Here is a 27023-nt window from a genome sequence, read left to right as displayed (position 1 = left end):
GTGACTAATGTTTGCACTGATCATCTCATGTACATTCATCAGAAAATGCCTCCTTCTTGCCTCCTGCCAGTAGATTGACAGGGACCAGGATGAATATTATTCTCATTAAGAACAGAGGAAAATTAATGGCTTGCCAAACAGTACATTAATTAGGTGACTTCATTTAACAAAAAAATAATCAAAACATACTCTGTAATTTCCTCATGTTAACATGTCATTTTAAAGCGGCTGTGATTTCTTTATTTTGCACAACTATCACGTGAGTTGAGTTTTCTATCTTTTTCTTTTCAGAAAAGCGCCACAGGATGTGTTGTGCTGCTGAGCCGAGAGAAATGGGCACAGGAGGCTGGGCTGACCTTGCACTGGGCCTTACCTCTCTCCATCATACAGACACCTCAGGGGTTGACCAAAGGTCTCGGGGGCAGACCCGACCAAAAGGAGGCCTCAGAGACCAGATGAAGCTGGAAAGACTGCTGAATTGGGGAGTTCATGCTAATGCATGCATAAAGCTCAGCATAGCGTATGTGCCGTGCACTGACATTTAAGGGGGCTATAGTCTGCTTAAAATAAAACAAATAATGGAACGGTGCACCTGACCATTTTCAGATATCAATTACAAATAAGGATGTTTTTGTTGAAGAATAAAACACAATGAACCTGCTTTATTAATATAGTTAACTAAGATGGTTACAGTTGTTATGATTTCCTGCTTTACTCCATCAAAAAGGCTTTATCTTGATGACTCTACACCTAATTGGAGTTGCAACTACAATTCTGAAGATAATTATCAGTTATCAGCTTCACATGATGACAAAATGCTTAACAAACCTGAGGTGTGCTGAAGGTCAGAAGGGGACAAACCCAGAAGGGGACAAACACACCAGATGACCAGAAAGGAATCTTGAAGGCAGTGCATTCATGTGTTATGTGATCGTCCAATTGCAAGACAATAGTGAAATAATTCCCAACAGAGCTCCTGGCGCCACTCTTCTCATGAGCAGATGTTCAATCCTGTGGTATGTGTGTGTGTGTGTTTAAAAATTGAGGGAGGTCCAGAACGATCAAAGCTATCAACAGGTAAACAAAGAAGCACTTGGTCAGGATATCATAACTCCTACATGCGTAAAATAAAACAGGTGGACTAAGCCACAACATCAGTCCGCCCTCTGCCTTCATCTCTCTCACTAAATTCCAGAAACCTGGAGGATCTTGTGTAGCCACCAGCTTTGTGCTTTGTAAATTATGTTTTCTGACAGAAAGTCAATATATGCTTCCATTCTGGTAAATCGGAGTTGCACCTCACATTTTATTAAAACAACAGAGCAACAACAAATACCAACTGCAAGGAAGATCTGTGCTCAAGCAGTGAGACATCACATCTCCATTTAAAGGTCAGCTCACCCAAATCACAAAAACATAATTTTTATTTAACCCTTAGATAAAGCCATGCAGGTAGTTCTAGTTTTATTTGCTAAAGTTTAGACATATCTGAAACATCTGCCTCCACCTCAGAACAGTAAGATTGAGGTAAATGGAAAAAAGTCTCAGTTAAAACTGTTGGTTAGCCCACATTACTCCTTCAGGATGAACCTAACCAGGCCTCACTAGAAGTCTCTGAATCGCGTATTGTCAACTCCATTTTCTGACACTAGATTGTCTTTGAACATCGTACTATACAAGGAGCTATTTCAAGATTCAAGATTCCTTTTTTGTCATTGAGCATGACATGTCAATGAAATTTTCATTTCCCACTACAACACAGCTTCCAGAATCAGGACACACAAACTTCTTTATCACAATAAGATGGTGATTCGGATCTTGTTTAACTTTCATAATTGTGTTTCCCGTATGTACACTTCACAGGCCGTTGAATTGTCCATTCACAAAACTGTGAACCTAATACCTGGATCAGACTACATGAACCGAGCCCCACAACCTGTCATGCAGCGCTTGAGATGAAAAGACTAGCATGTCAGAATGTTTTTGTCTTGACATGCGTAGTGTGACATCTCCCATGTTCCTGAGCGTTTACCAATCAGGTGCTCTCTCCTGAGTGCCATCAGGTAACCATGAGGAGGAGGAGGAGAGATGCTGAGGGTGCTTCTGTCAGGTGGGACAACGAACGAGGAAAAGTTTGTTGAGCTGTGGTAACAAAACGCATGCCTATTTGATGTTTCCTTGAGGGAGTACCATGACCGAGTCAAAAAAGACAAAAGCTGGGTAGCTGGCTGCACTGTCATAACATTACCCCGGTCCTAACTGCAGGAATATGCTTATCATTACTAATTCCAGACCTAACGTTAAAGTAGCCCGTTTGATGCAGACACCACAGCCAAGCTTGCTCCTTGTAGAATAAATAACTGCAAATAAAATTGCTATACGTGACACTCGTTGAATCTGCTGTTATCCGGATGCGACCCAGTAGATGTAGAAATAATGACCAAATGGGCCAAAGTTTACACCACCGCTTGCATTTGCTTTCACTGCTATAGCACACCCACTGCTGTTTTTTTCTCTCTTTTTTTCGGTACACAAGACTGCCAGCATAACACACAACGCTTCTGTCTGTTTGATTGACAGTTGCTTCACCCGCCTCCCCGATGACATCTGAACCTGATGATGACATAAGACATGCTGGGGTCATACGTGTAGTCTTGTCAGCCTCCCAACCAAGAGTTAGATCACTGCGATCTAACTCTTACACTGCGATCGTTAGATCAGACACGGTGACCATCGTCCTGGTATCAGGCAACCCTTGAGACAAAGTCTTCCCAAATAGGGGTCTCTGTCACAATACGTACCTATAAGGCCATGAAACTGTTGACAATTCCTTCTGTAACTTGCATGTCTAAAAAAACAAAAAGTGTGCAAAATGCAATGTACGTCCTCTTTATGATATTTACAGCACCAGATCAGAACGTTATGCCACAGATAAGAACTAGAAATGTATAGTTTTTTGTTATTGAAGCAAAGTTAAAGCTTAAGGTACTTCCACTGACACCTTAAAAATCACATGCTCCACTTGTGAGCTACAGCAAAAGACACTCACCCTGCATGAGTGTGTAGAAGGTGCCAGAGGCTGACAGGTTGGTGGTGACGGTGATATCCTCTTTGTTGGAGCCCTCCGTCTGGATGCGGACTGAGCTGTCGGTGTCTGTGCGGTAGCTGCTCACTCGGCCCGTGGGGTAAGTGACATTAGTCAGACGCCCATAACTGTCATACCTACAAAGAAATACATTGATGTGAGCCAAAGAAGTCAAAGAGGGGCACGTCATCTGAAACTGTGTATAAACAGTAGCTATAGCAGAATCATAAACAGTGCTGTGGCATGAAAAATGTATTGAGCCTTGTTGAGATTTGTAAAATCACAAGGAAGCAATCATAATCATAAATGCAGGTCAGGTATGCATAAATGCATGTAGGTACATAAATGTGACTAATGAGTTGCACTGTCATCTCAGATTTCCTGTGATTATGAGTTGCTGTCGAGGCTAAACTGTTCAAGTGCTAATTACAAGTAGGAATTGGGAGGTTTTTTTTGCAGAGTCCGATATTTCCCTCTGGGTGTCACAAATTATGGAAATGTGTCAACACAGGCAGTAAACACAGCAGCAAATCCATCAATGTTGGCAGCCTGAGGTAATAAAACTTCAAACTATCAGCTTTAGTCACTGAAGCATAATCAACACAACTTCTACAAAATGTGCAATGTCTGCTGCAGTTCTCTAACCATGAACTGAGAGTGGGTGCACCTATGAGTTAAATGAGTTTGTACTTTTTTAGCTCTTGGATGTGAATGTGATATTAATAAAAATGCTCCTCAGTTTGTAAGTCACATTTCAGTGGACAGAAGCACACAATAGAAAAAACACAGCTACTGACAAGGAAAAAGTGTCAGTGCCAAGATGAGAAAGCACACACCTTTTCACATTTGGAAAACTGCTTATTAGCTTAAAAGATTAGTGATATCACCTAATCTCATTATGCAGTCTATGAAATAGGAGCACTGAGGTGCGACTCCATGGAGAGACGCAGCATCCCCCTTGCCTACAAATCAGTCAGTTCATCACATATAGGAACATGAGTGGCCAGATTGTTTCATTTCGTTCAGAGAGCACATCAGCATAGAACAATTTGAAATCTTTCAGATTGCCAGTGTTCCAGAATGGGAGTGAGTGAACAGTACATTACTTAGAATGAAGACTTTCATCTGCACACTGAATACAGATTGGAAAGCCCTCTTCAATGTTGCTGCCTGCCATAATAAAGCCTCTAATAAATGAGATGGCGAGTGCTGGTTTACGAATATTTCCTCAGCGCTGCCATCTCAAATATCCAATATGGAAAGGAAGAGTGGGAGAGGAATCATCTCCCAGAGATAAATGTTATCTGATCTCAACTGCACCACAGACTGGGATTCATAGATGCATTTCAACCCAAGTCTTTCACTTCAGGAAATACTAAATAGCAGAGTAATTTATATCTAAAGCATTTGATTTCTTTTGATATTGCTCATATTTAATTAGCAAGATACTTCTCCTGTGTTCATCATGCAATCAAAGTTTTTACAGTGAAAGCACTAGGAATTACACGTTATCACAGCACCACTTTTAACTGTTCAATTCACTAGATGAAGAGACTGTTCCTGTTTGCCTTCACCTCTGCACAAAACACAGAGTCCACAAGACAGAAATCTCATTCTAGAGAAACACTGTATGCCCCAGCTTGATCACTGACCCAGACTCTCTCTGTCTCAATTAAGGCCTTGAGCGAGAGCCATTCCTCGGGCTTCACTGCTGAGTTCTAATGGCTCTTGCTCGCTTCAACTCAGACGCCTATTAGCTTGCTTTCTCTGGACAAGAGGGGCATGCGGGGGCAGGGTGCTCAGCAGAAGGACTACTTTCCCCCTGGATGGCCGAAAGTCCATTCGGATCGCATCACCTCTGTGTCACATGCTAGCTCTATGACCTTTCACGCTGGGACCCAACAATAGGCCGGACACTTCGTATCAGCATCCCCTCCAGCATGCCTAACCTCGGTTTTATGACTTATTCTCATATTTTCACTTCCTCTTGCTGTCTGAGAATTTCAGAACACATGTTGAATGTGGAGATGATAAAAAGGCAACAGCCATGTAATTGCGTTAACTTCATTAACAGTTGTTTTACATGATTTAGCTGTTATTATTGATGTATTTAATCAACCTAATAACATTTGCTTGAACCCAGTGGCTAAAGCACATTTGTTACTAAATAGAAGAATTCTTGCCCTGTTAATTGGAGGATAAGAGAACAATTAGTCATCCTCTAGAATGCTACACGATTTAATAGATTTACAGTAACCCTTAAGCATAAAGCCCTTATCAGTACAACAGAAACATTAGGAGGTTAGCAGAGCGTCTGCATATACAGTGAATGCCAGAGCAGATGAGGTTGCCAAGGGTTACAGGAGAAAGACGGTATAATGGATATCCTTTGCTCTCAAGTCAGTCCTTTGTGTTTTGTTGCATTCATCCAAATTAAGTTCAATCTATAGGCTATAGAACGCAAGTACGCATTAATTAATATGGGTGAAATGTTTAGCAGTGCACTTTCTTGAGCAAAGATAAATGGAATTTCCTTTTCAGGTCTGATGGTAGCAAATTATGGTTCTGACCCTCAGGTGGTGACCTTCAAAGCTAATTATTCAAAATAACAAACACTTCTTCATTGGGTATAAATTAAACATGGACGATCTGACTTGCTTGTGGGTAAATATGGAGCCATTGTTTCATTTGAAAGAGAAAAACAAGAAAATGAATAATTCCTTACTTTGAAAAAGGATGGTGCGTATTTTGCACTCTCTGCCAACTTGCATGTTTAAAAAGGAAATGAACAGATGATCTAACAGATCTACAACTTAGTTTGACTTTTTTTTTGTGGTAGTGTTGGTCAAAAACAACGTATCTTTATTATTTCCTTTATTTAGTAAATGGTGAGAAACCAGCCTTCTGCAATACACTGTATGTACTACAGGCAAACATTGTATACTGTAGCTCTTTCATCAGTCAAAAGCTTTGCTGTAATCATGTTTCACTGATACTGCATTGCCTTTCAGTGGAATTTCATGATGATCATTTCATCCTTTTAAAAGATTCTGTTGTTGAATGATTACAGACATTTGTAATTGAAAACAACACATTTTTTTTGTTTTATATTAAGTGATGTGAGGTTTATCGGATGAAATCAACAGTTCATTACACTGAAAAACAAACTGATTATTTTATACATTTGATTACATTGTCACTTAAGCTTATGATGAGTATGTGTACATAAAGAACAATCCTGTTTACGCCACAGTATCCCAGTTGCTTACATATTAATTCTGTGGTGTAAATTATACATGTGTAATTCAAACAATGTGAAAAATGCTGGACTCACTTTCTAGGTTTTTAAGTATAGTTGAGATTTGGGAGAAATGAATTGCTTGCATTTCTTCTTAAAAAAGCCCTTTGAGTCACTGGCATCTTTTCTTTAACGAGTAGGGACGGATATCATTACTCCTGATACCAACAGCAGCCATTTTACTGAAATTCAAAGAGAGCTAAAAAAAATAATTCAGAATTCAAACCAGCCACTGGATTTGCTGAAGCCGTAGGCAATTCACTCTACCTTGAGAAATGCCTATGCAACCGTCTCAGATGACAACCAAATCAAACACAGGTGATAAATGTCTGCTCAGATTAAACAGAGCGTCTTGTTATGTGTCAGAGCGTTATACTCCTCTAGCGAGGTGTAACAGATGTCTGACCAGCCAATCTGCTTAATCACACTTTTTGGAATGACATCTAGTTAACACAGTATCCCTGGGTACGCTGTATCAAGCTAAGGGACAGATTGCTCTGTAGAAGTTACAAGAACGTGAAATCTTAAACTCCAGTGCTGCAGCATGTGGGAGTATTTTCAATCCTTCACAATATGTGGTTTGCCTCAATCAATTGCTACCTCTGGCTATTCTATTATGCTTATATTGCCTGGCCTTGTTGTAATCCTACAGTAAAATGTACTTGCCAGCAGATATATGTTGTTCCTTTACCTCACAACTCTAAACAAGCGATGGTCTGCAGTCTGTCACTGCAAGCAAGGGTGCAGATGAGTAACATATCATCCAGTAATCCTATTTGGTATGATAACAGCAAATAGGATTACACCCATACTTCAACAGGTCTTGTATTCTGAGTGACATAGACATCAAGGAATAAGAAGGTAGCCCGTGTGCCAAAATACTAAGCTCAGATGTCAAAGATGTCTTCAACTCTAAACACTCACTTACTAAAGCATCTTAGCATTTAGTGCCACCATGAATACAGAGCTTCCAGTTCAGATATTCCAGAAATGACATGAAAACTGTATATTGCATTTGAGAGATTTAACAGATCTCTGGGGTGAAACAGTAATCTACATATAATCAGCTCAACTGGGATCCAGACTCTGGGTGTAAGGATTATAAATGTGTTTTCAATTGTGTCTTAATATTACTTACTCAAAGAAGGTTGTCCATCCATTTTCATTCGTCTTTGTTGCCAGAAGTCCTGAGCTTCCATGGTAGGTCATGACGGCTAGCTCTTGACCCTGGGCAGCAACAGTTTTAAGGGCGCTGTTGGTGCCAATGGTGAACCAGAATGTCTGTCCATCGGGAACCATCAGCCACAGCGGCAAACCTGTCGTGTCTCGTTGAATGCTCACAGTGTTTTTGTTCTTATCAGTAATGCTGCTCAGATCGCCTATTCCTGTGTAGGTCAGGTTGTAGAGGTGGTCTCCTGTAGTCAGACTTTGTGTAAAAATGTGGCTGCCGTTAGAGTCAAACAGATAGAGTTCGTCGTTAATGGGAGAGGACACCTCATACATGCTGAGGGGATTCAGATAGGGCTTGTTTTTGCGCACATAGCGTATACGAATGTTGCCCAGATCTGCAATGTAAAGCTCTCCATCTGGACACACTGCCAGAGAGGAGGGCGCATTCAGCTTAGCATCCTTGGCATAGCCTTCATCTCCAGAGTAACAATCACAGTTGGCATCATTCTTGCAGTCACAGCCGCTCGGTGCGCCTGCAACCAGGGAGATCTCTCCATTGGTGGACACCTGTCGTACTCTGTTTATTTTCTTTTCATCTGACTCAGCGATGTACAAAATGCCATTGTGGGACACAGCTAGGGCATTGGCGGACTCAAGGGTGGCATGGATGGCCACTTTGCTCATGAGGAAATGGTCTATCCCAGGCACTTGGCAGTGCATTGGCCGGCCTGCTACAATACGAACTTGATGGTTTTCTGAGATCTGGAGTACTACGTTGTTGTCCAGGACGTACAGGGAGTTGTCCATGGGACTCACTGCCAGGTCTGTAGGCCACTCAAGACGCACCTAAGAGGAAAAAACACATCAAGAATATCAGCCCCAGGTCACAAAAAACAGACCATACTCTTATTGATCCACACAGTTTTTTCCACTTTATCAGAGGGAAACAGTCCCTCAAGGGAAGAATCATTGAAAACTGCTTACAAAAAAGATAGGCTGCTGTGAAAAAGGTGGGGTATCTCATAGCTTACGCTGGGAGCAAAAACATTTTTTGAAACGATTTATTATCTGATAAGGAGGAAAATAGCAGCTGGCGTACTGTTAAAAGGGCAAACACAAAAACATGATTTTAAGATCAAAGATGATAACAATAGTGGTTTGGAAGGGCAGAACGGGGAGAGATGATTAAAATGATCAGATTTACTTTATAAAGCATACTGCAATTGATCATGAGAACTCTGGACACCTAAGAACTGGACTTCTGCATCCTTCACCTCTAATAGTCACTGTTTTTCCTTGCTTTGGGTTATTAATTTTGTAATGACAAGAGATCGCATGAGTCATTGAAAAGAAACTGGAGCACACTTACCAAATGAAAGCCTACCCTGCCTCAGGACTCCTAAATTATGACTTATTGTTCTGCTAACAATGTATCAGGCTTTTAACAAATTGGAATGATTGGATTCATCCAATTTACTGGTCTCCCTCTCACTTATGATCCCAGGGGAATCTCTTAGGAACATAATATGGAGTGCCATATTTCAATAGAAGCCTTGGCGCACCAACAAAAGAGACGGATTAAAACCTAGACCCAAATACAAAGACAGGTTCAGGTTTAAGGCAATCTATTATATTCAGGGCAGCCTGAAAATCATTTTGGATACTTTGTCACCGTATGATACCCTTTAATTAAGTATTTTGGAAAAGAAATTTTCTACTATATGTAAGCCAAGTGAAAAGAAAGGTACAAGAAATAGATGCAACATGGTGGGTTCATTGTATGAGTGTGTATAACTGTAAAAAATGGACAATCAATTCACCTAAAACTTTTCAATAAGAAAATGCAGGTTTCTGACTTGTGAACGAAAAAAGTTGAGGGTTAAAAATGCCTCATAGAAATGGTTTCCACTGATAAATGTGAGAAAAAAGTCAAGGTTGACACAATACATTCAACCTCTTTTGACGTGCAAAGGTCCTGAAACACAAAATATAACGATCAATATGGCAAAGAGTAACAGGTTGCTGACAGCCAACAGCTGTCTGGTAAAAGTCTGCCAGCTATATAATAGGTTTTATTTACCTGCTATTGGGCAGATATTCCTAAATTTCTAATTTGAAGGGATAAGCTGAAACAATAATTGGCCTAAAACTGACAGGGGATTCTATGGAGATGATTACTTGAATGTTTCTACACCCTTGGCATTGGTCATGTTCTTGAATCCCAGCCACTTGTAAAAGCGGAGCACTTGTCCACCCTTTTGATTGGAAAACAGATTTGAGCATCACACACAACTCACATCCCATAAACCTTTCATCATCCCATCATCCTCCACAAAACAGAAGAGGTTTATATAATAGGACATATCTTGGACCACATAAAACAAACAGGAGACTGGCAGTGGATACATGTCGTCTTTCAGTGAGCAGAAAATGCATTTACTTGGGAAATGAAGGGGAGACTTTCAATTTCTTAAAACCTATTTCATGTCAACACTGGTGGTTAAATATTTCATGAGCCAGAGTGTGGAGTGGCTCGGGGGAGCTGCCTGTAAGGAGGTTTTCACGCCACTCTGACTGATGAGGGGATATTTCCCGAGCTGCTGTCCCATATGCTGTAACCCGATCATACCCTCCTCTTTATACAGTGGGGCAGCTGTCAGTTGCACCACCACAACACCACCTATTTTTACTTGTATTTGAACTCGTATTAGAACTATAAAGCTATTTTGTATTAGCAATCCCTTCACTCTTTGCTCGTACTAGCATGATGCCTGTCTGAAGAAGAGAAATATGTCATTATTTGAAGTCCCTCTCAGATTTGAATTGAATGTTACAGTCAGAGCCTTGATAAAGCTTTCTGAAGCTGCTGACACCCTTGAAATGTGTTCAAGTGATCTTGTTTTAAGACATGGTTTCCCTCTATTTAAGGCTGAACTCAGCAGGGGATGCAGGGAAGATATTCAGACTTGAAACAGAAAATGGAACAGATTTCTGAAATAGCAAGGACCTAAGACCTTGCTATAAACAAATTAAGACATTCTTGAACAAGGTCAAACTCTTGTCTTTTTGCATGATAGTAAAAGTTAAAAGAAGGAAAGGTTACAGAGCTGTACATTGAATTAAGAGTTGCTGCAATACGCTCACTGCACAGATGGCACGGCAAGATAACAATGACCTCATCAGAGGAGAGAGAGAATTTGACATTATTTTCTGCCTAGAACAGGTGAGGTACAGCAAAAGTAATGACCACTGTGATGAGCCTTCTCAAGAGAAACTCTGGTCCTAAGTGAGGGGTTGGGGAGTGTTTGAAGTGGGAAGCTATGTGCCCTGGATGAATTTTTAATGGATGCTTTTTACTGTCTGAGTGTCTCTGGCAGTGCTTGTGCGATTTGTCATCATTGTAGAGCTGCAGTCAGTCTGCCTGTGTCCTCGCTGCTGTTTAGCTGGGATAGCGAGCATCTATAGGCGCTTGTGTTTGTGTGCGGGGGTGGGGGTTGGGGGGACAAGCAGCAAGCACAGGTCATGAGGGGGATGGCGTTCCCCCGTGGCTGGAAATGGGCAGCTGGAGGCTTTGCTCCTTCCAGTGAATACATCATTTCAGCACACAGAAAGCTTCTCTCCACTGGCACCAGAGGCCCCCCTCAGGACCTGTTTGCTAGTCGCACTCCATAACATACACGATGGGGCAAGAAACAAACTAGTGCATGCACATGGAGCAGGGCTTAGACATCACTCAAATCTTATCATTATAGTCCAGGAATGATCGTTTCATGGGAGTAAAACTACAACGTGAAAACAACACACGCAATACATAATTGCACTTTTTGGATAATAAATTACTGCTATGGCAGGTATAACACAACTATGGAGTCCAGGAGGTGTCATGGAGAAAAAAATAAATAACTTATGCTTTCAATTTAATAATTTGTGCTCTTGAATCCCTAATTTGTACTCACTACTTAATAATTTGTGTTCTCATATTAGTAATTCCTGCTCTGTTTAATGATTTGTGCTCTCAATTTAATAATTTGTGTGTATGGATTACTTAATTCATGCTCTCGTTTTAATAGCCTTGTGTTTTTGGCACAAGACACCCACTTTAAAGCTCTTTCTCTCGCTGCCCAAACAAAGCCACAAAGCCACCCCTTAATGAAAAAATGCACAGTAGCTGCCTCCTCACACAGCACAACATCTGAATGCTTTTTTCCCCCAAATTCCAGCTCCAAGACAAAAGCCACGATTTGTTGGGATATATTTGGTGAAGGCGTGCGCAGAGAGACTCTAGAAAATTACAAAACACTTCCAGGTAGCTTCTAAATCAACAGTTATTACAACCACTGAACGAGTGGATCCCAGTAAAGGCTCTGTTCAGTAGTTGCTGAAGGGCTTGAGCACCTCACCGCACCCTAAATGAAAAATAATACCAAATGTTGTTGCATCCTGACACACATATCTGACTGTTTCTTTTTTTTTTTCAAATTAAAACCAATTACATGATGCCAAGTAGCATGGATTGTACATAGAGTTAAACATCACAACACATGTTAATACTGTCCAGAAATTAAAGTTCATTGACTGGTGATGTGCTGAAGAGAGAAAGACAGCTGTTTCCAGCATGCACTCTGATTCTACTGACCGTTCTTTTACGCACAGCTGAATAGGCTTTTATGCAAACAAGTACACTTGTGCAGACTGCAAAACAGACACAGACAACCCACAAGTTTTGTTGCCTCACTCCCGCCAGATTCAAAATAATGAACAGAAATATCATTATTAGATGATACTGTAGCCTGAGACAAAGTGACATCAGATATATCAAATAGAGTGCAGATACCCGTCCTGAGCCCGATGGGACTCGGGTTTGGACAAAAAATCAGGAATTATGTTCGGGTTTGGTCACGTCAGCTGGGGTAGCCTTCTTGACATGGTGCTTTCAAGTTTCTTTGGTGAAAATATAATGTAAATATTAATAAAAAGTCAATGTTGGGCTACATCTTGTTGAGTGGTGGGGTTTGTGACAATGAATGAATGCAACATGTAGACGATTTCAGGGGGTATATAGCCTATTCATGTAGCCTTGCTAAGAATGGAGGACTTAAAACAAAATTTAATCTGGGAACTTTTAATCTAACAAAAAAAAACATGCAGGGAAATCGACAGTACGGAGGCATTTTGATTCCGTCATCAATGCAGACAATAACGAAGCAGTTGGTTATGTAAATTGTAAAAGATCTGGGGCCTGATGAGATATGACAGCAAGAAGACTGGAAATTCAGCCTTGCAGTGACATGTGAACAGACGGTGCAGGATGCAGGCTGACAAACAACAATTGCGTGACAGGGTAACACAAACTCAGTGCTTCGGCTTGCATTAGCTGTGTCAGATTTGGGTGGGGCTCAGTTACTCAGACTCGGGTTGGGTTGGGACAGAAAAATTTGGTCCGAACTGCATTCTAATCTGAATGTCCCTCACAAAAAAAAAAAAAAAAAATGAAGATGCCCGAATTACACAGCCAGGCTTGTTGAAGAGGGTGTAGTTAATAAGTGTATATTAAGAGGTAACTATAATGCATTTGTCATAATGCAACGTGTCACTGTCTATTTGTCCAGTTGACATTCAGGTTCAGAATCAAAGCAGCACATGAGCGGCAGAGCCACAGTCTGATATCCACACAAAGATGACCAAGGTAAAAATGAAAGCACTCCCCAAAAAAGTAGACAGATTACGCAGATGTGCTTCGGAGAGGCTCAGAAGGAATTGTTTCCTACGGATAGAAAGAGGATAGACAGCGAGACAGCTGTAGGCAGTATGGCACACACTCTCAGACTTTTCCTACAGCTTTTGGTAGTGTCAATGTAGATGTGTAACGTCCGCACCAGGCACAACAACTGAGGAGAATGGCGAGGGATAGAAAGACACGAAGTAATTTGGGGAACATGACCGTAACACTTTAAGCAGAAGGGCAGAGTTAGGTTGTTCCCCAAAGAGAATCTTGTACATGTTTTGTGTACTGACAGAGTATGAATCTCACTCATTCCCTTAGCTGAACCAAGAGACAGCAACAAGACTGTCTGCAAAGCCACCATTTTCAAGTCCAACTGTTCCAGTGGTTCAAAAGGAGGGGTTGAAATGGCATCCAGTGCAGTGGGAAGGTCCCAGGATGCAGCTAATGGTTTATAAACCTGGAGATTATGGCGTCCACGCCTCATGAAGCGGCAGACCAAGGGATGCTGCCACACAGGCTTACCATCAAAACCAACATGGAAGGCAGAAATAGCTGCCAGGTATACCTTGACGGCGGAAAAAGCCTTCCCTTTGTCCACCGTGTCATGTAAGAAAGCCAGGATCACAGCTACAGGAAACTGAAAAGAAACTTCTTGTACATCTGAGGACCATTCCTCAACAATGGACCATTTGCTCTCGAAAAGGGGCCTCATCAAGGGGGCCCCACATTTTGGATGGTCTCAGTCACACCAAGAGCAAGGTCCCACAGTCCTCAGATTGAGCCATTCACAGACCAGGCCTGCAGAGCCAGTCTCTCTGGGTGGGGATGAAATAATTCTCAGTGCACCTGAGACAGCAGGTCCCTGGAAGGGGCCATGGCTCCTGGTAAAGGAGCTGGACAATCTCTGCCTGCCAGTGCTTTGACAGCCAGTAAGGAGAGATGAGAGTCATCAACAGGTCCTACTCCTACACCCTGGCTAGGGTGGGGGAGATCAGAGCTATCAGGCAGAATGCATGCAAAAGAGCATGAGGCCACTGTCTGCTTCATTAACTAGGAAGCCTAGTCAATGATTCGCCTACTGTATATTTTTACGTTGCAGGGTGGTTTTGTGGCGTTGTTTAGGTGGTGAGCGACAGAGCTTGAAAGTGCTCTCTCATGCCAATACAACAGGCCAATAAATCAAGAGCATGAATTAAGAAATCAATGGGCATAAATGACCAAAACAAGAGCATGAATGATTTAATTGGGAGCATAACTGTGTATTTTTTTCCCCTCCGTGATACCAACTGAGCATCGTACAAAACAACTCTTGACTACTTTAATTGAAAATTACAATGTCAGGAAAAAGCAGCCACGTGGCTGCTAGAGTCTGCAGAAAGTCTGTCCAGTCACCTCTGAAGGGAAGTCACTGAGCTAGAGAGTGATGTGACCTCAGTGCGGTGTCCTTGCCTGGGGGACGTGTTCTGTCTGGAGTAGTGGTCTGGTTCATATGTGTGCATATGTGTGTGTGTGCACATGTGTTTGTGTGCATCAGTGAACATACGTATATGCATGAATTGAGAGCCTGTGAGGTTATAGGTCGTCTTCATCATTCCCCTACAGCTGTAGGTCAAAGGCCCTTTGCACTGGGACCGTGTGGCCACTGGACGCAGACATGGAAGCTCCCAGGACTACAGAGTACTACTGAGTCCCGTTAGCTGCTGATTTAAATGTTCCATTTGTATGTTCTTGTTAACTAAGAGATGATTTACATTTTGTTATTCACTAGGCTGGCACAGCTGTTTTGGGAGCTGCTTTGCTGAATTCATAATCATCTGGACCAGTGATATCCATCTCAGTGAATCCAGAACATTCTTGGTTTAATGAATTAAACATCCTACTCTCTGGTCAGAGAGATATTTTTTGTAAAAATTAGGTGCAACATGTTAAATTTTTCATTTTATTCTACATGTAATTCAAATATATCACAAATTGCCTCTTAGTCAGCCACACAGCCTTGTTTATCCGGTCCTTATTCATATATTTTTTTTAAATCACACAGACACTTCATTGTATTTTGTATTGTGTGTACACTATTTCACTTTTTGCAAAATTGTCATATTGTGTTTTCATGCTTTTTGCTGCCTTGCAGCATAACGAACTCCCTCTTGTTGAGTAATAAAGGCCTGACCTGACCTGAACTATTTCAGTCATCAGCTTTCATTCATGACAAATAACAACAGAAGGTTTACTGAGATGGGCTTATGTAGACACAGGAAATAGTATTCAGTCTAAAAACTGGCACTAAAATCCCAAATGAATGCTGAATGCCTGCAGGCTATAACTGCCTTCCTCTGCCTTAGTATCTATTGCAAGTACCGTGAATCTAAAAACTGGCATTATGCAGCCAATAAATAAATGTGGATCAAAATGCGACCAAGGACCACTGGATCCACGCTAATAGCTTCCGGCTACAGAAATAAAATCTCACATGGGGATTTAAGCATCCTGAAGGCCAGGGTCAGTCAAGGAGACTGGTGTAGGTTGAGGGACAGGGAAACACATGCCGGCTGCCCAGGTCAGAGAGGTTGTACCTGAGAGATGTCCATCACAGCATCGCAGCTGAGAGGTCGGGCAGAGGTCAGGTCATTGAAGCCCAAAAGAGTAGAGATGATACCATTCTGGTCAATCCTGCGAATCATTGTCCCATCCACAAAGAAGATTACACCGTACTTATCCACCGTAATGCCTGCAGATAAAAAGTCACCCAATGAACAAAGGGGGAAAATATCCATTTGTTATTTTGTTTGTCTGTAAATTTAATGTGAGGAAAGAGCACCGCTAAATGACAATTAAGCACTATTCACTGCAATAAAAATGAAAGACTAATCACGGCAATGAAAACTAATGTGAGGATTGATTTTTTAAATCAATAATGTAGAACAATAGAAACATCAAAATAGATGAAGAGCACTGTCTGTATTGATTCTATTAGGACGAAAATTTAATCAATGCAGTCTCTTTCTCTCATGCTCTCTCAGCCTCAAACAGTAATGCAACTGAGAATGGTAACCTTAGCTATGCAAATCTCTGTATTATTCTATTACTTCAGGGTGTGTAAAACAATATTTAAGCGGCTATGAACATCTAGTCTACAGTAGTTACAGCAAAATGTTCTATTTTCAGCATACTGGACTATACAATACATATTGCACATTTCATTAGGACTTTAATGTTATTTCAGTACATGTGATTCACAATGTCATCCCAATGGAGGACAAAATGTAAGCATGTGATCTAATGACTAATGCATCATCCCAATATGGAAGCAACAAAAAAGAGGACCCCTGGAAGCACATGAAAACGCACGATATAAAAAATAAATAGAATTTTAAAATAACTGAAGCTAGTAAGCTACATGTATCTACTTAGTGAAGGAGGTAAGAGAAGAAAATTTAATGCATGACAAGTGAAGAGTATTGATCTAGCCTCTGGGACTACTTGGACTATCCAGCAATCTTGTCTACTTGAGAAGAAAGGACAAAACAAGACCCCCAACTGACTTAGAACTGCACACTAAATTTATTATAAAAACATCCATACAATACCTCGTGGGTTAGTGAGAGTGGCCTCTACAGCCTTTCCCCCATCCCCGCAGCGAGTGTCATCATATGGGAGACACTGGTCGCCAGTTCCAGCCACCAGCTCCAAATTCTTGGCCACATCTTTCACAACATTCAGCGATTTCACTTTGAACACCTTCCTGCTGCTGGTGTCTGAAAGGTACACAGCACCGTTCACTGGACTGGTAGCCAGGTAGTACTTATGAGCAGGGCTGTTGCTGAGGGAATGAAAAAGAGAGAAAGAAGCCAAAGTCAATAAAGCTGGAAGGGCTACAGTGCTTTCAATAAGAAACATTGTGTAATACAATTAAAATGGATTCAAAAGCCATTTAGAGAGTCAATTGGGCACAATTACAGTTTAAACCAAGGACATGGAAAAAAAAATAGAATGAGATTAAACATTACATAATGGTGGAGCTTAGAACTCATCTACAATACAGTCAGCTTAGTTAGAAATCCCTGTTGTCAAAAGAGAGTGAAACTCCACTCATCTGAATATACTGCATGTGCATAGACAGACACACAGCAGATAAATGTGAAACTACTGTATATGTATAGATGCAGATACAGATATCTAGTTTCTTCCAAATTACTGAAAGACTTGAAATGCTGGAGGGGGTCCACAGTTAGGAAGACAAAGAGAAATGAGGGTCTAGTGGGAATCAGTCAGTAGGGTACATTGATCCTTTAACCGAAATCCTAATTACTCCAGCATCCCTGACCGAAGAAATCTCTTTGATATCATCTGAATACGAGAATAGAAAACCACAGAGCCTGTACAGTAGCAGTGGCCTGGTTAAACCTAGAAGGAGCAAAAACAAGTATGTTTTCCAGTTCCCCTGGGACTTCTTTAAAGAAATACAAATGCATAACTGAAGCAACAATCCAAACACACAATGCATCCATCAGGCAGAGATTCCAGCACAGAAAAAAAACATCCTATTACAGAAAACTTCCAACCAAGTCAGCAAAGTAATCCTATACACAGGAGGTTCACCAACGTGACAGACGGACAATAGAACCATATATAACCAATCCTGCTGTGGCAGGATGCATGCAAGCTACTGGCATGCACCAACAAAAAAACACAACTAAGAACACCCCAATGGCAGTATACAAGTGAACAGAGACTATAGGCAGGACTAATCCTATTTTGAAAGTGGTAGATTTGACTGACAGATTTGACAGACTTTTCTGTACCCCCATAAATACAGTGCATGGCATAGATGGTACTTGGAAAAGAGGCCCTTTCTCTACAGGTGCCACCATTTGAAAAACTTCTCAATGATCCCTTTAAACTAGTTCTATAAGTCTGATAATTGATGGTAAGAAAACTTATCAGCAACAATTTGGCTATTGGACTGATATATCATGAAGACTTTTATCAAGCAAATATGCAAACCATTTATTGGTTCCAGCTTTACAAATATGATCATTTTCAGCTTTTCAAAGTAGTAAATAGAATGAAATCAAAAACTGAGCATTGTTTTTGACTCGGAATTAGTTAACAGTTCAGAAATGTAGTGGTTAGTGCCAGCTTAAAGATGAGCAGAGTTATCAGGGCAGGATACAGCACAGATCTGCCAGACCTGATAAGCATTATGGAGAAACCTGTCAGCAGGGCGTCATTCAAAGTGGATTAAGAATTTCAACTATAACCTTGAGGGTTCTTTAAGGGCTTATAGTCGGCATGACAGTGCCAAAGCTTATATTTTTATAACACAACAAGAAGAAAGACCAGTGGATCTGTGGAATTGTCAACTCCAGTACATAATTTTAAATGACAATTGACCTTCAATGAATCAGTGATGACAGGACACTGCAGCGAACCTCAGGCGCATATGTCACAAACAGCCCGCTGACCAAGTTGACTGATATGCTGGTCTATAGTACATTCCAGGTACAGAAGAACAACTGCTGTCTTGGAGTAGGTCAGTAGCAAGCCTCAATAGCTGGATTCTACTTTGCATTCTATCTGCCATGTGCAATCAACTGATACCTTATCAGCTCCCAGTTGCATGTAGAACAGTGTTGGTCCCCCACCGTGTTTGAAACTATGAGGCGTTATCCCCTGACCTTGAGCTATGGCCACATACTCCATCTATATTCACTGACAACATCTAGTTTGTAGAAGATAATTGGATTTTGCTGCATGCTGGCACGGCAATGGAGGGAGCGTGGTTGGAGTGGATGGGGACATCCTTAGTAGGGGGTCAATGAACATTGTAGTGAGATCACCCACCTCCCAGTCCTATCACTAGCTCACACATGAACAGGAGGCAGCCGACCGTTTTATACAGACACATGCTGTGTTTTCCTGGATAAATCTCCTCTTAATATGCAAATGCATTAGGAATATTGAGACCAAAGGGACAGAGCTTTGACATTTCTTTAGTTTTGTAAGTTGCATGCATGTAAGCATGTTAACTTACTGCACAAAGACGTTTGAGATATTAAGACTGAATATTAACGTTGTTGCAAAGAGAAAGAAAAAGCAAGAGTGTTTCTCATTGTGGAAAATAGAGGCCAGTGACCAGCATCACTTCAATTTCATCCTCAGTTCGACTACATGTTCCCCAGCTGAAGTCAGGACCCTCTGAATGAAAATCAATCAATTGTCCTTTACCTGAGACATGGTACCTAATGACAGCACACAGAGATTTCCCTCACTGCCACCTGCTTAAATTAGAGTTTTGTATCTTAAGCAAAATCTTCTTCCTCCAAGTTGCCATTTTGTTAGGCTCTCCTAGCGACATAAATAAAACGTTTGCGAAACTTATCATATTCAGTCTTTCTACTGACACTGTCAGAAAGGTGTTAATTAAATTATGCGATCATTATTGAACCTGTAGTGTGTGGTGCAGGTGATCTATATTTTATAATAAAGGAAGCTGTTTGATAAATAACTAGGCCACATTTTACTTTTCATATAATTGTGTTCAAAAGGACCAAAAACTACAGTCTCCTAATGATTGCAGAATTGCATGAACACCTCTCTGACACTGTCAAGAAAAGCTGAAAATTATGTGTTTCATAAAAGTTGGATTTCTTGCAGCGTTAGTTACAATGGATGTAGCAGGGTGTACCTAATAAAACTGGTTCAAAATCCACGACAATCGGCAATCCACGACCATTCAAATTAAAGAGATACATTACAGAGCATAATACTAGATTACTAAATATGCCACGTATGTTTTGGGGTAATTATATCAATTGTAGTATACTAACTTCCATTATCAGTCCTGAGGAAAAATGTAGCCTCCACTGAGCCAGCAATGCAAGCTGCATTCTCTCTTTGCAGTCACACATACAGTTGCAAACACACTGTAGTGAACAAGGCACTGAATGCAGAGATTAAGTAAGCTCTGGGGACATAGTTAAACCCTTAAAACTACAGCTTCATGAAGATGAAAATCACAGCATGTATCCTAAGATACAATCTTCTAGCTGCTCACAAGTGCATGTCTGAAAGGGGCTGAAAAGGTCACTTCAACATCAAGTACAGTATGTAGACTGTATCCTTGTCTATATTAATTTAAGCGAATACTGTCCTGCTTACCTATGCCTGAAGTCTTTATTTCTGTCAGAGTTTGCAAAAAGCAGCAGAAAACGAGAGGAAGACAAGGAAGAGAAAATGTTAGTTGTTAGTGGATAGAAGAAAAAAACAGCTGTTAGTGGACAGAATGAATAAATAGAGAATCATAACACATTATATGTCTTATCTACTCAAAATGACTTTACGGACATTAACAAAGAAATGAATCTTGTCCTAGAATGTCTCCTGTTAAGACCTCATTACATCGTCTTCAGCCCATATCAGGGCCAAACTCCAGCTGATACAGGTGAATGAGAGAGGCAGGACCATCAATCCTGGGCCTTTAGGGCATTTCTGTCTATCTCAATCGACCTCAGTGGTTTATGACCTGTGTGCAAGCCCATCTGAGCTCATGGTCCTGAGTCCTGAGTGAATGTTACTGCTCCTCCTTTACCTGAGCTCCAGGACGCTGGTGACATTCCCAGTGGTAAAAATCCTCCTCACATAGTTGAAGTCGCCCACGTACAGACTTCCATCTGAGCCACAGGCCAGAGCCACTGGGGCCAGCAGCTTGTTTCCGTCAGCAAGGCCATTACAGCTCGGGCAGGAGATGCTGCGCCTGCGCCCGTTCCCCATCACACTACCGATTACAGGAGGCTGCTGGGAGATGAAGACGTTCTCCCCATTGCCCATATGAAGAATACCTGATTAGGGCACAGGAAAGAAACAAGTAATACCTGCAAACCGTTTCGGCTGAGTGGAGTTTCAAGACGGGGCTCCATTTGCCTAAAATTGGATGCAAGCAAAAATGCAAGTGCAGACCAGCTGGGTGAGTGAAAATGGGAGTGACCAACTGGTTAGGGCTACTTTTAGCAATTTTGGTAACCAAAGGTGGGCTTAAACAGAAGGCAGTTAAAACAGCCTCTCTAATCTTCTTTGACAGCTGAAGACTGTTTACTAATAAGCAGGAAGCCCATCCAGAGCAGCTTCTCCCAAGAAAAAACTTTTCAGAGAGGCATTATTATACAGAAGCTCAATAATAAATATATAGCACCCAAAATATGATACCAGTGGCAGATAATGTGTCATTTCATGTTTAATTTATATTTTAGGGGGCACGTAAAATCTTGCTCATGTGTAATGATGTTCACAAGCCTATTTTACAAGAGATTTATTCATGCAGTAAGTATACAACTACAAAAATATGAAATGTGTTATTATTATTAGTAATGTACAACTGTACTTTTTAACACAGTGATTAATTCAATTCAATTTTATTTATATAGCCCCAAATCACAACAAAAGTTGTCTCAGGCCACTCTGCATATAGAGCAGTTAAGGACCATACTCTTAATTGACAGAGACCCAACAATCCTCGCATGAGCAAGTACTTGGTGATTACAATGTTTGCACCCAATTAGTCATATTTAGGTATGTTTACATGCATATATTAATCCCACCTCTGCAAATTGTTCATGCAATTCACAGTAGTGCATTTGCTAAACGCTCCCAATTAATCCTTTTCACACAACAGAAATTCTTAATTGATTATGCAGAGGAAAAACTGTTGGTAGTTTTGCTAAAATATAAAATGTTGCATTTGCTACATTTTTGAAGGTGCTCAAGACACATCCTGATGCTGGCTGATGGAATTTGCATATAAACTTGGAATCTGTAGAGAACAGCATTGCAGTCTGGTGTGTAGTGATGCGTGGAGGGCTGTATAAATGTTTGCAAATTCCCTGTCAGAAATTTTAATCAATTAAATAAGACACTCAAGCTGCTTGATGTGTGTGTAATAATGTGCAGTGCAGTTAACAAGTGGCAAGCAAAAGGATTAAAATGGGATGCTCATGTTGCTCTGTGTCTGTTGGATGAGTACGTAGGCAACTGTTTATACTGCAGCATGTTACTGATGGGAACATGGTAAACTGAGACTATTCCAGTGGTCTAATGCTGCAACTCCCTGTACGCTAGTGTTTCAAGATTGCTTAATGCAATTTCAAATGTATATTTGATAAAACTTTTCAAAGAGAGTGAAACTCAAAACATAGATCTGATGTGATTCTGAAACGGTCTGTGTGCACCTCTGCCAAATGAAGCCATGAAAATTGTTCTGTGTGCCCTCTGTGTGCCCGTGTTTGCAATAAGAGGTGGTCTTAGCGGATGGAAACACAGACACAATTTCACACCAAAATGGGGACCAAAAACCCTTGGCACAGGTGGAGCTAGAAAATTACCACACAGGCACAATCGCCAAAAAAATGTACTTTCCTTGATTAAAAATGATATTGTGCTTGCCTTTCTGCCTCCACAGGCTTTGCTCATGAACAAAAAAGAGCTGTATAGTTTATGTGCAGGTATTCAGGCATGCACCCACACACACATGTACACTATGTTTTCATTAGTCTTGCCAATCTACTCTTGGAAAATGTTCAAATATGTAAATGTAAAGATGTTTCTGCTGTCGAATCAATGTAATCATATTTGAAATTCAGCATCTGCGTGTCTGTGGTAGTTTTTCTGCTTCTGATGGAACTTGGTGACCTGAGTTCTTTGAGCAGCACAACATTTGGTCTATCAGAAAAGATCAGCCAAGCATCCCCTTCCTGGGACATGATTTAATCTTAGGGGCTGCTGCTACGGGGAGTAGCAGACTGACAGCAATTAAATTAGGGATGATTCTAAAAATGCTGGGCATGAACAAGACATGGAGGTTGCCAAAGTGGAGGATGGGATAGAGGAACTGGCAGTGGAGGTGTTGAGGGGACAAGAAGGGGCTCTCTCCTTCCTTCAGACAGCACATTCAGACTCAGCAGGGTTAGTGTGACAGATCACAGTGCAACCTTCCTGAGCATTTTTCATAAAAGTATGCCTCATCTCCTCTGATGAGCCCTTCCGACACAAACAGAGTGTGAAGCATAGCTAGTGACAGGTGCTGCCCAAAGTTTTTCTCTCTTTATTCCTACTCCTGCCTTTCAGGAGTAATTTGCTGGCAATAAGAAAATTGACCCCCCTCACCTAAAAATGGACAGCAGTAATAAAAAAGTCAGATCTATCTGAGGCTACATGACACTGCTGAATTGAAAAAGCCTCAAAAAGTGTTACAGGCAGGGAAGAAAATTCAATGTTACACTAAAAGCATCATCTAAGGTACAGGGTGGACATGGTGGTACTTTTTTGTACTCTTCAGAATACGTGTGAAATACGATAATGAGCAGCTATCCAAAGAATAACACCACCAAAAATAAATAAATAAATACATAGAAAATCTATTATTCAGTCCTAATGAGATTAAATTTCATAGAACAAGCAAAAAAAAAGCCTGTGAAATTAGATATTATTTTTCCAATATAAATTTTATAAAATAATTATTTACATTTGATATTAATATGTAATCAATCACTGACACAAATTCCTAAAACAACTGCAGTGACAAAAGTGTTTTTACATCACAGCAATAATTTAAAAACTTAACAAAGGAATATATAATGTGTTAAAATTCAGATTTCTTGAGGCACAAAATGATTTTTTAAGTGTGTTGTGTTAAGTGTTTTAATGAACAAGTCACTGAAAATAGGGATTTAAAAAGGGTATACTAGATGACTCACCACTCTGGATATTTAAAGCATGGTGCTTGTCTATAGTCCATCCCCCCAGCTTGGAGGCAGTGGTTTCATAGCCCTGTAGAACAGCAGTCCTCTTCTCCCACAGAATAAGGTCTGGACATGACTCATACTCAAAACCCACAGACACTAAAGAAGGAAGCAGAGACAAAACTAGAATTAGTGAACCACGTGTGTTCTGGATAAAAAAGCAAAAATGTGTATGATGTGCAATATATACTTGATAACTTACCAAAAGATTCAGACAAGCCATAGACCTTCTGACTGTAGACATCAGCCTTGTCCCACACAAAGTCATACGAGAGGTTTGGGGCTGCAGGAAACCACTTTGTGAACAACCTGCCTTCCACAGCCACCATGAGGTGAACCTTCATCAAGTTGAAAGGGATCGTAGAGTGGGTGAGGGTCACCCTCAGTATTGACTTGTACCCTGGGGTCCTGCTGCTTAAATAGCCGAGTTTCATATCTGTTCCTGGTATAGGCACTTCCTCCTGTAGAGACTATGGACAAAAAACAAAGCTTATCAATAAGATTAAGAATTGTAAATATCAAGATGCTTATAATTCTGTTTTCTTCAGTGTTTAAGGTCTGATTAATAACATGCTTCTCCATGTGCTCCATTTCATGCAAATTATCAATTTGTCATTCCTTTGGTAGGTGGCCACTATAACCTTTTTCACATATTTCTCAAAGCCGTGCCTCCGACCAAATATATGAACCCATGGGAAGATTAAAAACATCAATTAGAGGGCAATTATATTCATGTGTTACAGGGAATCCATTGAAGGATTTCTTCATTATGTACTCCAGTGAGTATATTTCATAATTGATTTAATAATAGCAAGTCCTTCATTAGGACAATAGCCTTCCCTGCAATCCATATGACAATGGCATCAAAGGAGTGCCCTTGGGCTCAGGGCTTACACAGTCCAATAATATATAGAGTAATAAAAGTCAGATTAGCAAGAGGCAACACTGTGGCAGTAGGAAATTTCCACTGAGGTCAGACCTGTAGCCTCTTCATGATTCAACAGTAGGTCAGCAGCACTCAGACATTGTACGGTGTCTTTTAGGATCAAAGGTCGACACAACTGGTCTGGTTGACCAACTCCTATCTGTTATAACTGACCCACCTCTTGTCGTCTGTCTCCAGAGTACAGGACAAGATGTAAAGTAACATTTAAAACAGTTAATCAAAGCAATGCTGGTCAGAGGACATGCCACTTACAGCATGATGTGTTTCTTTTTAAATGTTCACAGAGTGTAGCTGTGTCTGCTTAATAGATCAGATTTCCTTTGGGACAAGGGACAAGTGTAAATTGGACAATGTTCCTGCATGGTGCTCTTATTGCTCAAGGAATAGCAAAGACAAGGCTACTAAAAATAGACAGGACTGCATACTGAATTCAGCAATATGCCATAAATCTAATGAAGCAAAGTGGGAGACAAAGTAATTAGAGAAGGGCACAGAGACGCCTGCTAGACATACAGTAGCCACACATTCACCTGCACACACAAGCCCATACAAGTGTGTGCTTGCACCAACAGGACACACACACATATGGACAGATATTAAAATAAATATAGTCATGAAAAATAAAAGCAAATGCTTTCCAGTGTATGTGTAACCTGGGAGACTACAACACAGGAGAAATTAAAAATGTCCAGGCTGTTTTCTGTGTATGAGGCAATCATCATCACTCTGCAGTGAGACAGTACAATGCACATTGTAAATCGCCAAAGATCAATTCAACTACAGAGATAAAATCACAGCACTGCCATGAGCCAGAGATACTATTGCACTTGTACGTGGGGAGTGGTCACCTGGATTTCGGGTACGACGGTCCGCCTTTCAGAGCAGGAGCCGGCGAATGCCGTGAGCGGAGCTGGAGACACGACAGGGCTGGGCCTGGTGAAGCTGCTGAGGTCACAGCTAGGGATGTCATTCTCCTCGTGCCGCATGACGATGGTATCCATGACAAAGAAGCGTCCCCATGGCAACCAGAGAGTGTGCTCCTGCGTGATGAATGGAGCGCGCTCAAAGTGCAGGGCTACGGCTATGCCCCCATTGGTCACCAAGTCAAAACTGGAAAACAGACATGCACAGTGTCAGAGAGGATGAATGTTGATACACATACAGTGACGATAAATTATATATTTTTCAAATAAATACTGTGAAAATCCCCATTAGCAATGCATATAATTGGCTGTGTGTAGAGGATTAAACCATGCCACAATTTACTGTGACTATAATGTCTATTTTCTAATTAAGTGTTTTTATAACACATCAAACAGTAGTAAATCCATGTTTTAATAAGTGAAGGCTGTTAAGAAAGGATGGTGTTTTACTATTTAGCATTATCTTTGGGGCACACACAGGCTGAATATACAAAAGGATGATTAATCACAATGTTAGAGCACATCTCTTGATTAATGTCATAATCTATATACTATATTTGAAGAACGGAAAATAGATGCATGCTTTAGGTTCAGGCATGAGTGTCTCACCCCCATGCGTGTGCAATGCACTGCTGCTGTGCTCACATTTATATGTGAGAAAGAGATTTGTGCCGCAAGATGCAGGAAGCTGCTGCTTCTCTATCGATCCCTTAGATGAAGGCTGTCCACTCTAACATCAGTCTAAAAGCCCTGCAATGCAATCCCATTCACGGGGTTGCATTTAAGGGCCTCTGCCTCTGGTATGACCTGAGTTGATCTCAATAAACGGCTGCACTCTGGCGATTTCATCATCTCCAACTTCTCCATGGTGACAACAGCATGCCTGCACCTGCACTGGACTTCTACAGCTCCTGTCACTTTTCTTTTAGAGCCAATTAGCACCCGGTCACCTACAGGCCCGTGGGACAGGGCCTCATCCTCACAGGGGAAACATCTTTTCCAAATTACAGGTAAAAAAAAGCAGGTCCTAATAGTGTCCTCAAAACAACCTCCCTCTTAGTTGAAGCTACTATATAAAGAATC

At 41.0% G+C, this 27023-nt stretch overlaps 1 protein-coding gene across 5 annotated transcripts in view; it reads right to left on the bottom strand.

Moving 5' to 3' along the window:
• Positions 1-27023, bottom strand: part of tenm4 (teneurin transmembrane protein 4) — a 113292-nt gene that overhangs the window by 14900 nt on the left and 71369 nt on the right. For 3 of the 5 annotated variants that reach the window (XM_041940107.1, XM_041940109.1, XM_041940110.1), the window contains 9 exons: positions 25866-26127; positions 24274-24541; positions 24027-24170; positions 20870-21119; positions 20440-20460; positions 16866-17098; positions 15852-16006; positions 7522-8399; positions 3050-3222 (listed from right to left, as the gene is read on the bottom strand). In XM_041940107.1, the coding sequence (XP_041796041.1) occupies positions 3050-3222; positions 7522-8399; positions 15852-16006; positions 16866-17098; positions 20440-20460; positions 20870-21119; positions 24027-24170; positions 24274-24541; positions 25866-26127 (2384 nt within the window). The remainder of the gene's footprint in view (positions 1-3049; positions 3223-7521; positions 8400-15851; positions 16007-16865; positions 17099-20439; positions 20461-20869; positions 21120-24026; positions 24171-24273; positions 24542-25865; positions 26128-27023) is intronic. The other 2 variants (XM_041940108.1, XM_041940111.1) reach the window with 1 other exon arrangement.

This window comes from Chelmon rostratus, chromosome 7 (genome assembly GCF_017976325.1).
Source record: "Chelmon rostratus isolate fCheRos1 chromosome 7, fCheRos1.pri, whole genome shotgun sequence".
Lineage (NCBI taxonomy): Eukaryota > Metazoa > Chordata > Actinopteri > Chaetodontiformes > Chaetodontidae > Chelmon > Chelmon rostratus.
Note: the sequence above shows the minus strand (reverse complement) of the source record. Positions and strands in the feature narration are given on the sequence as shown.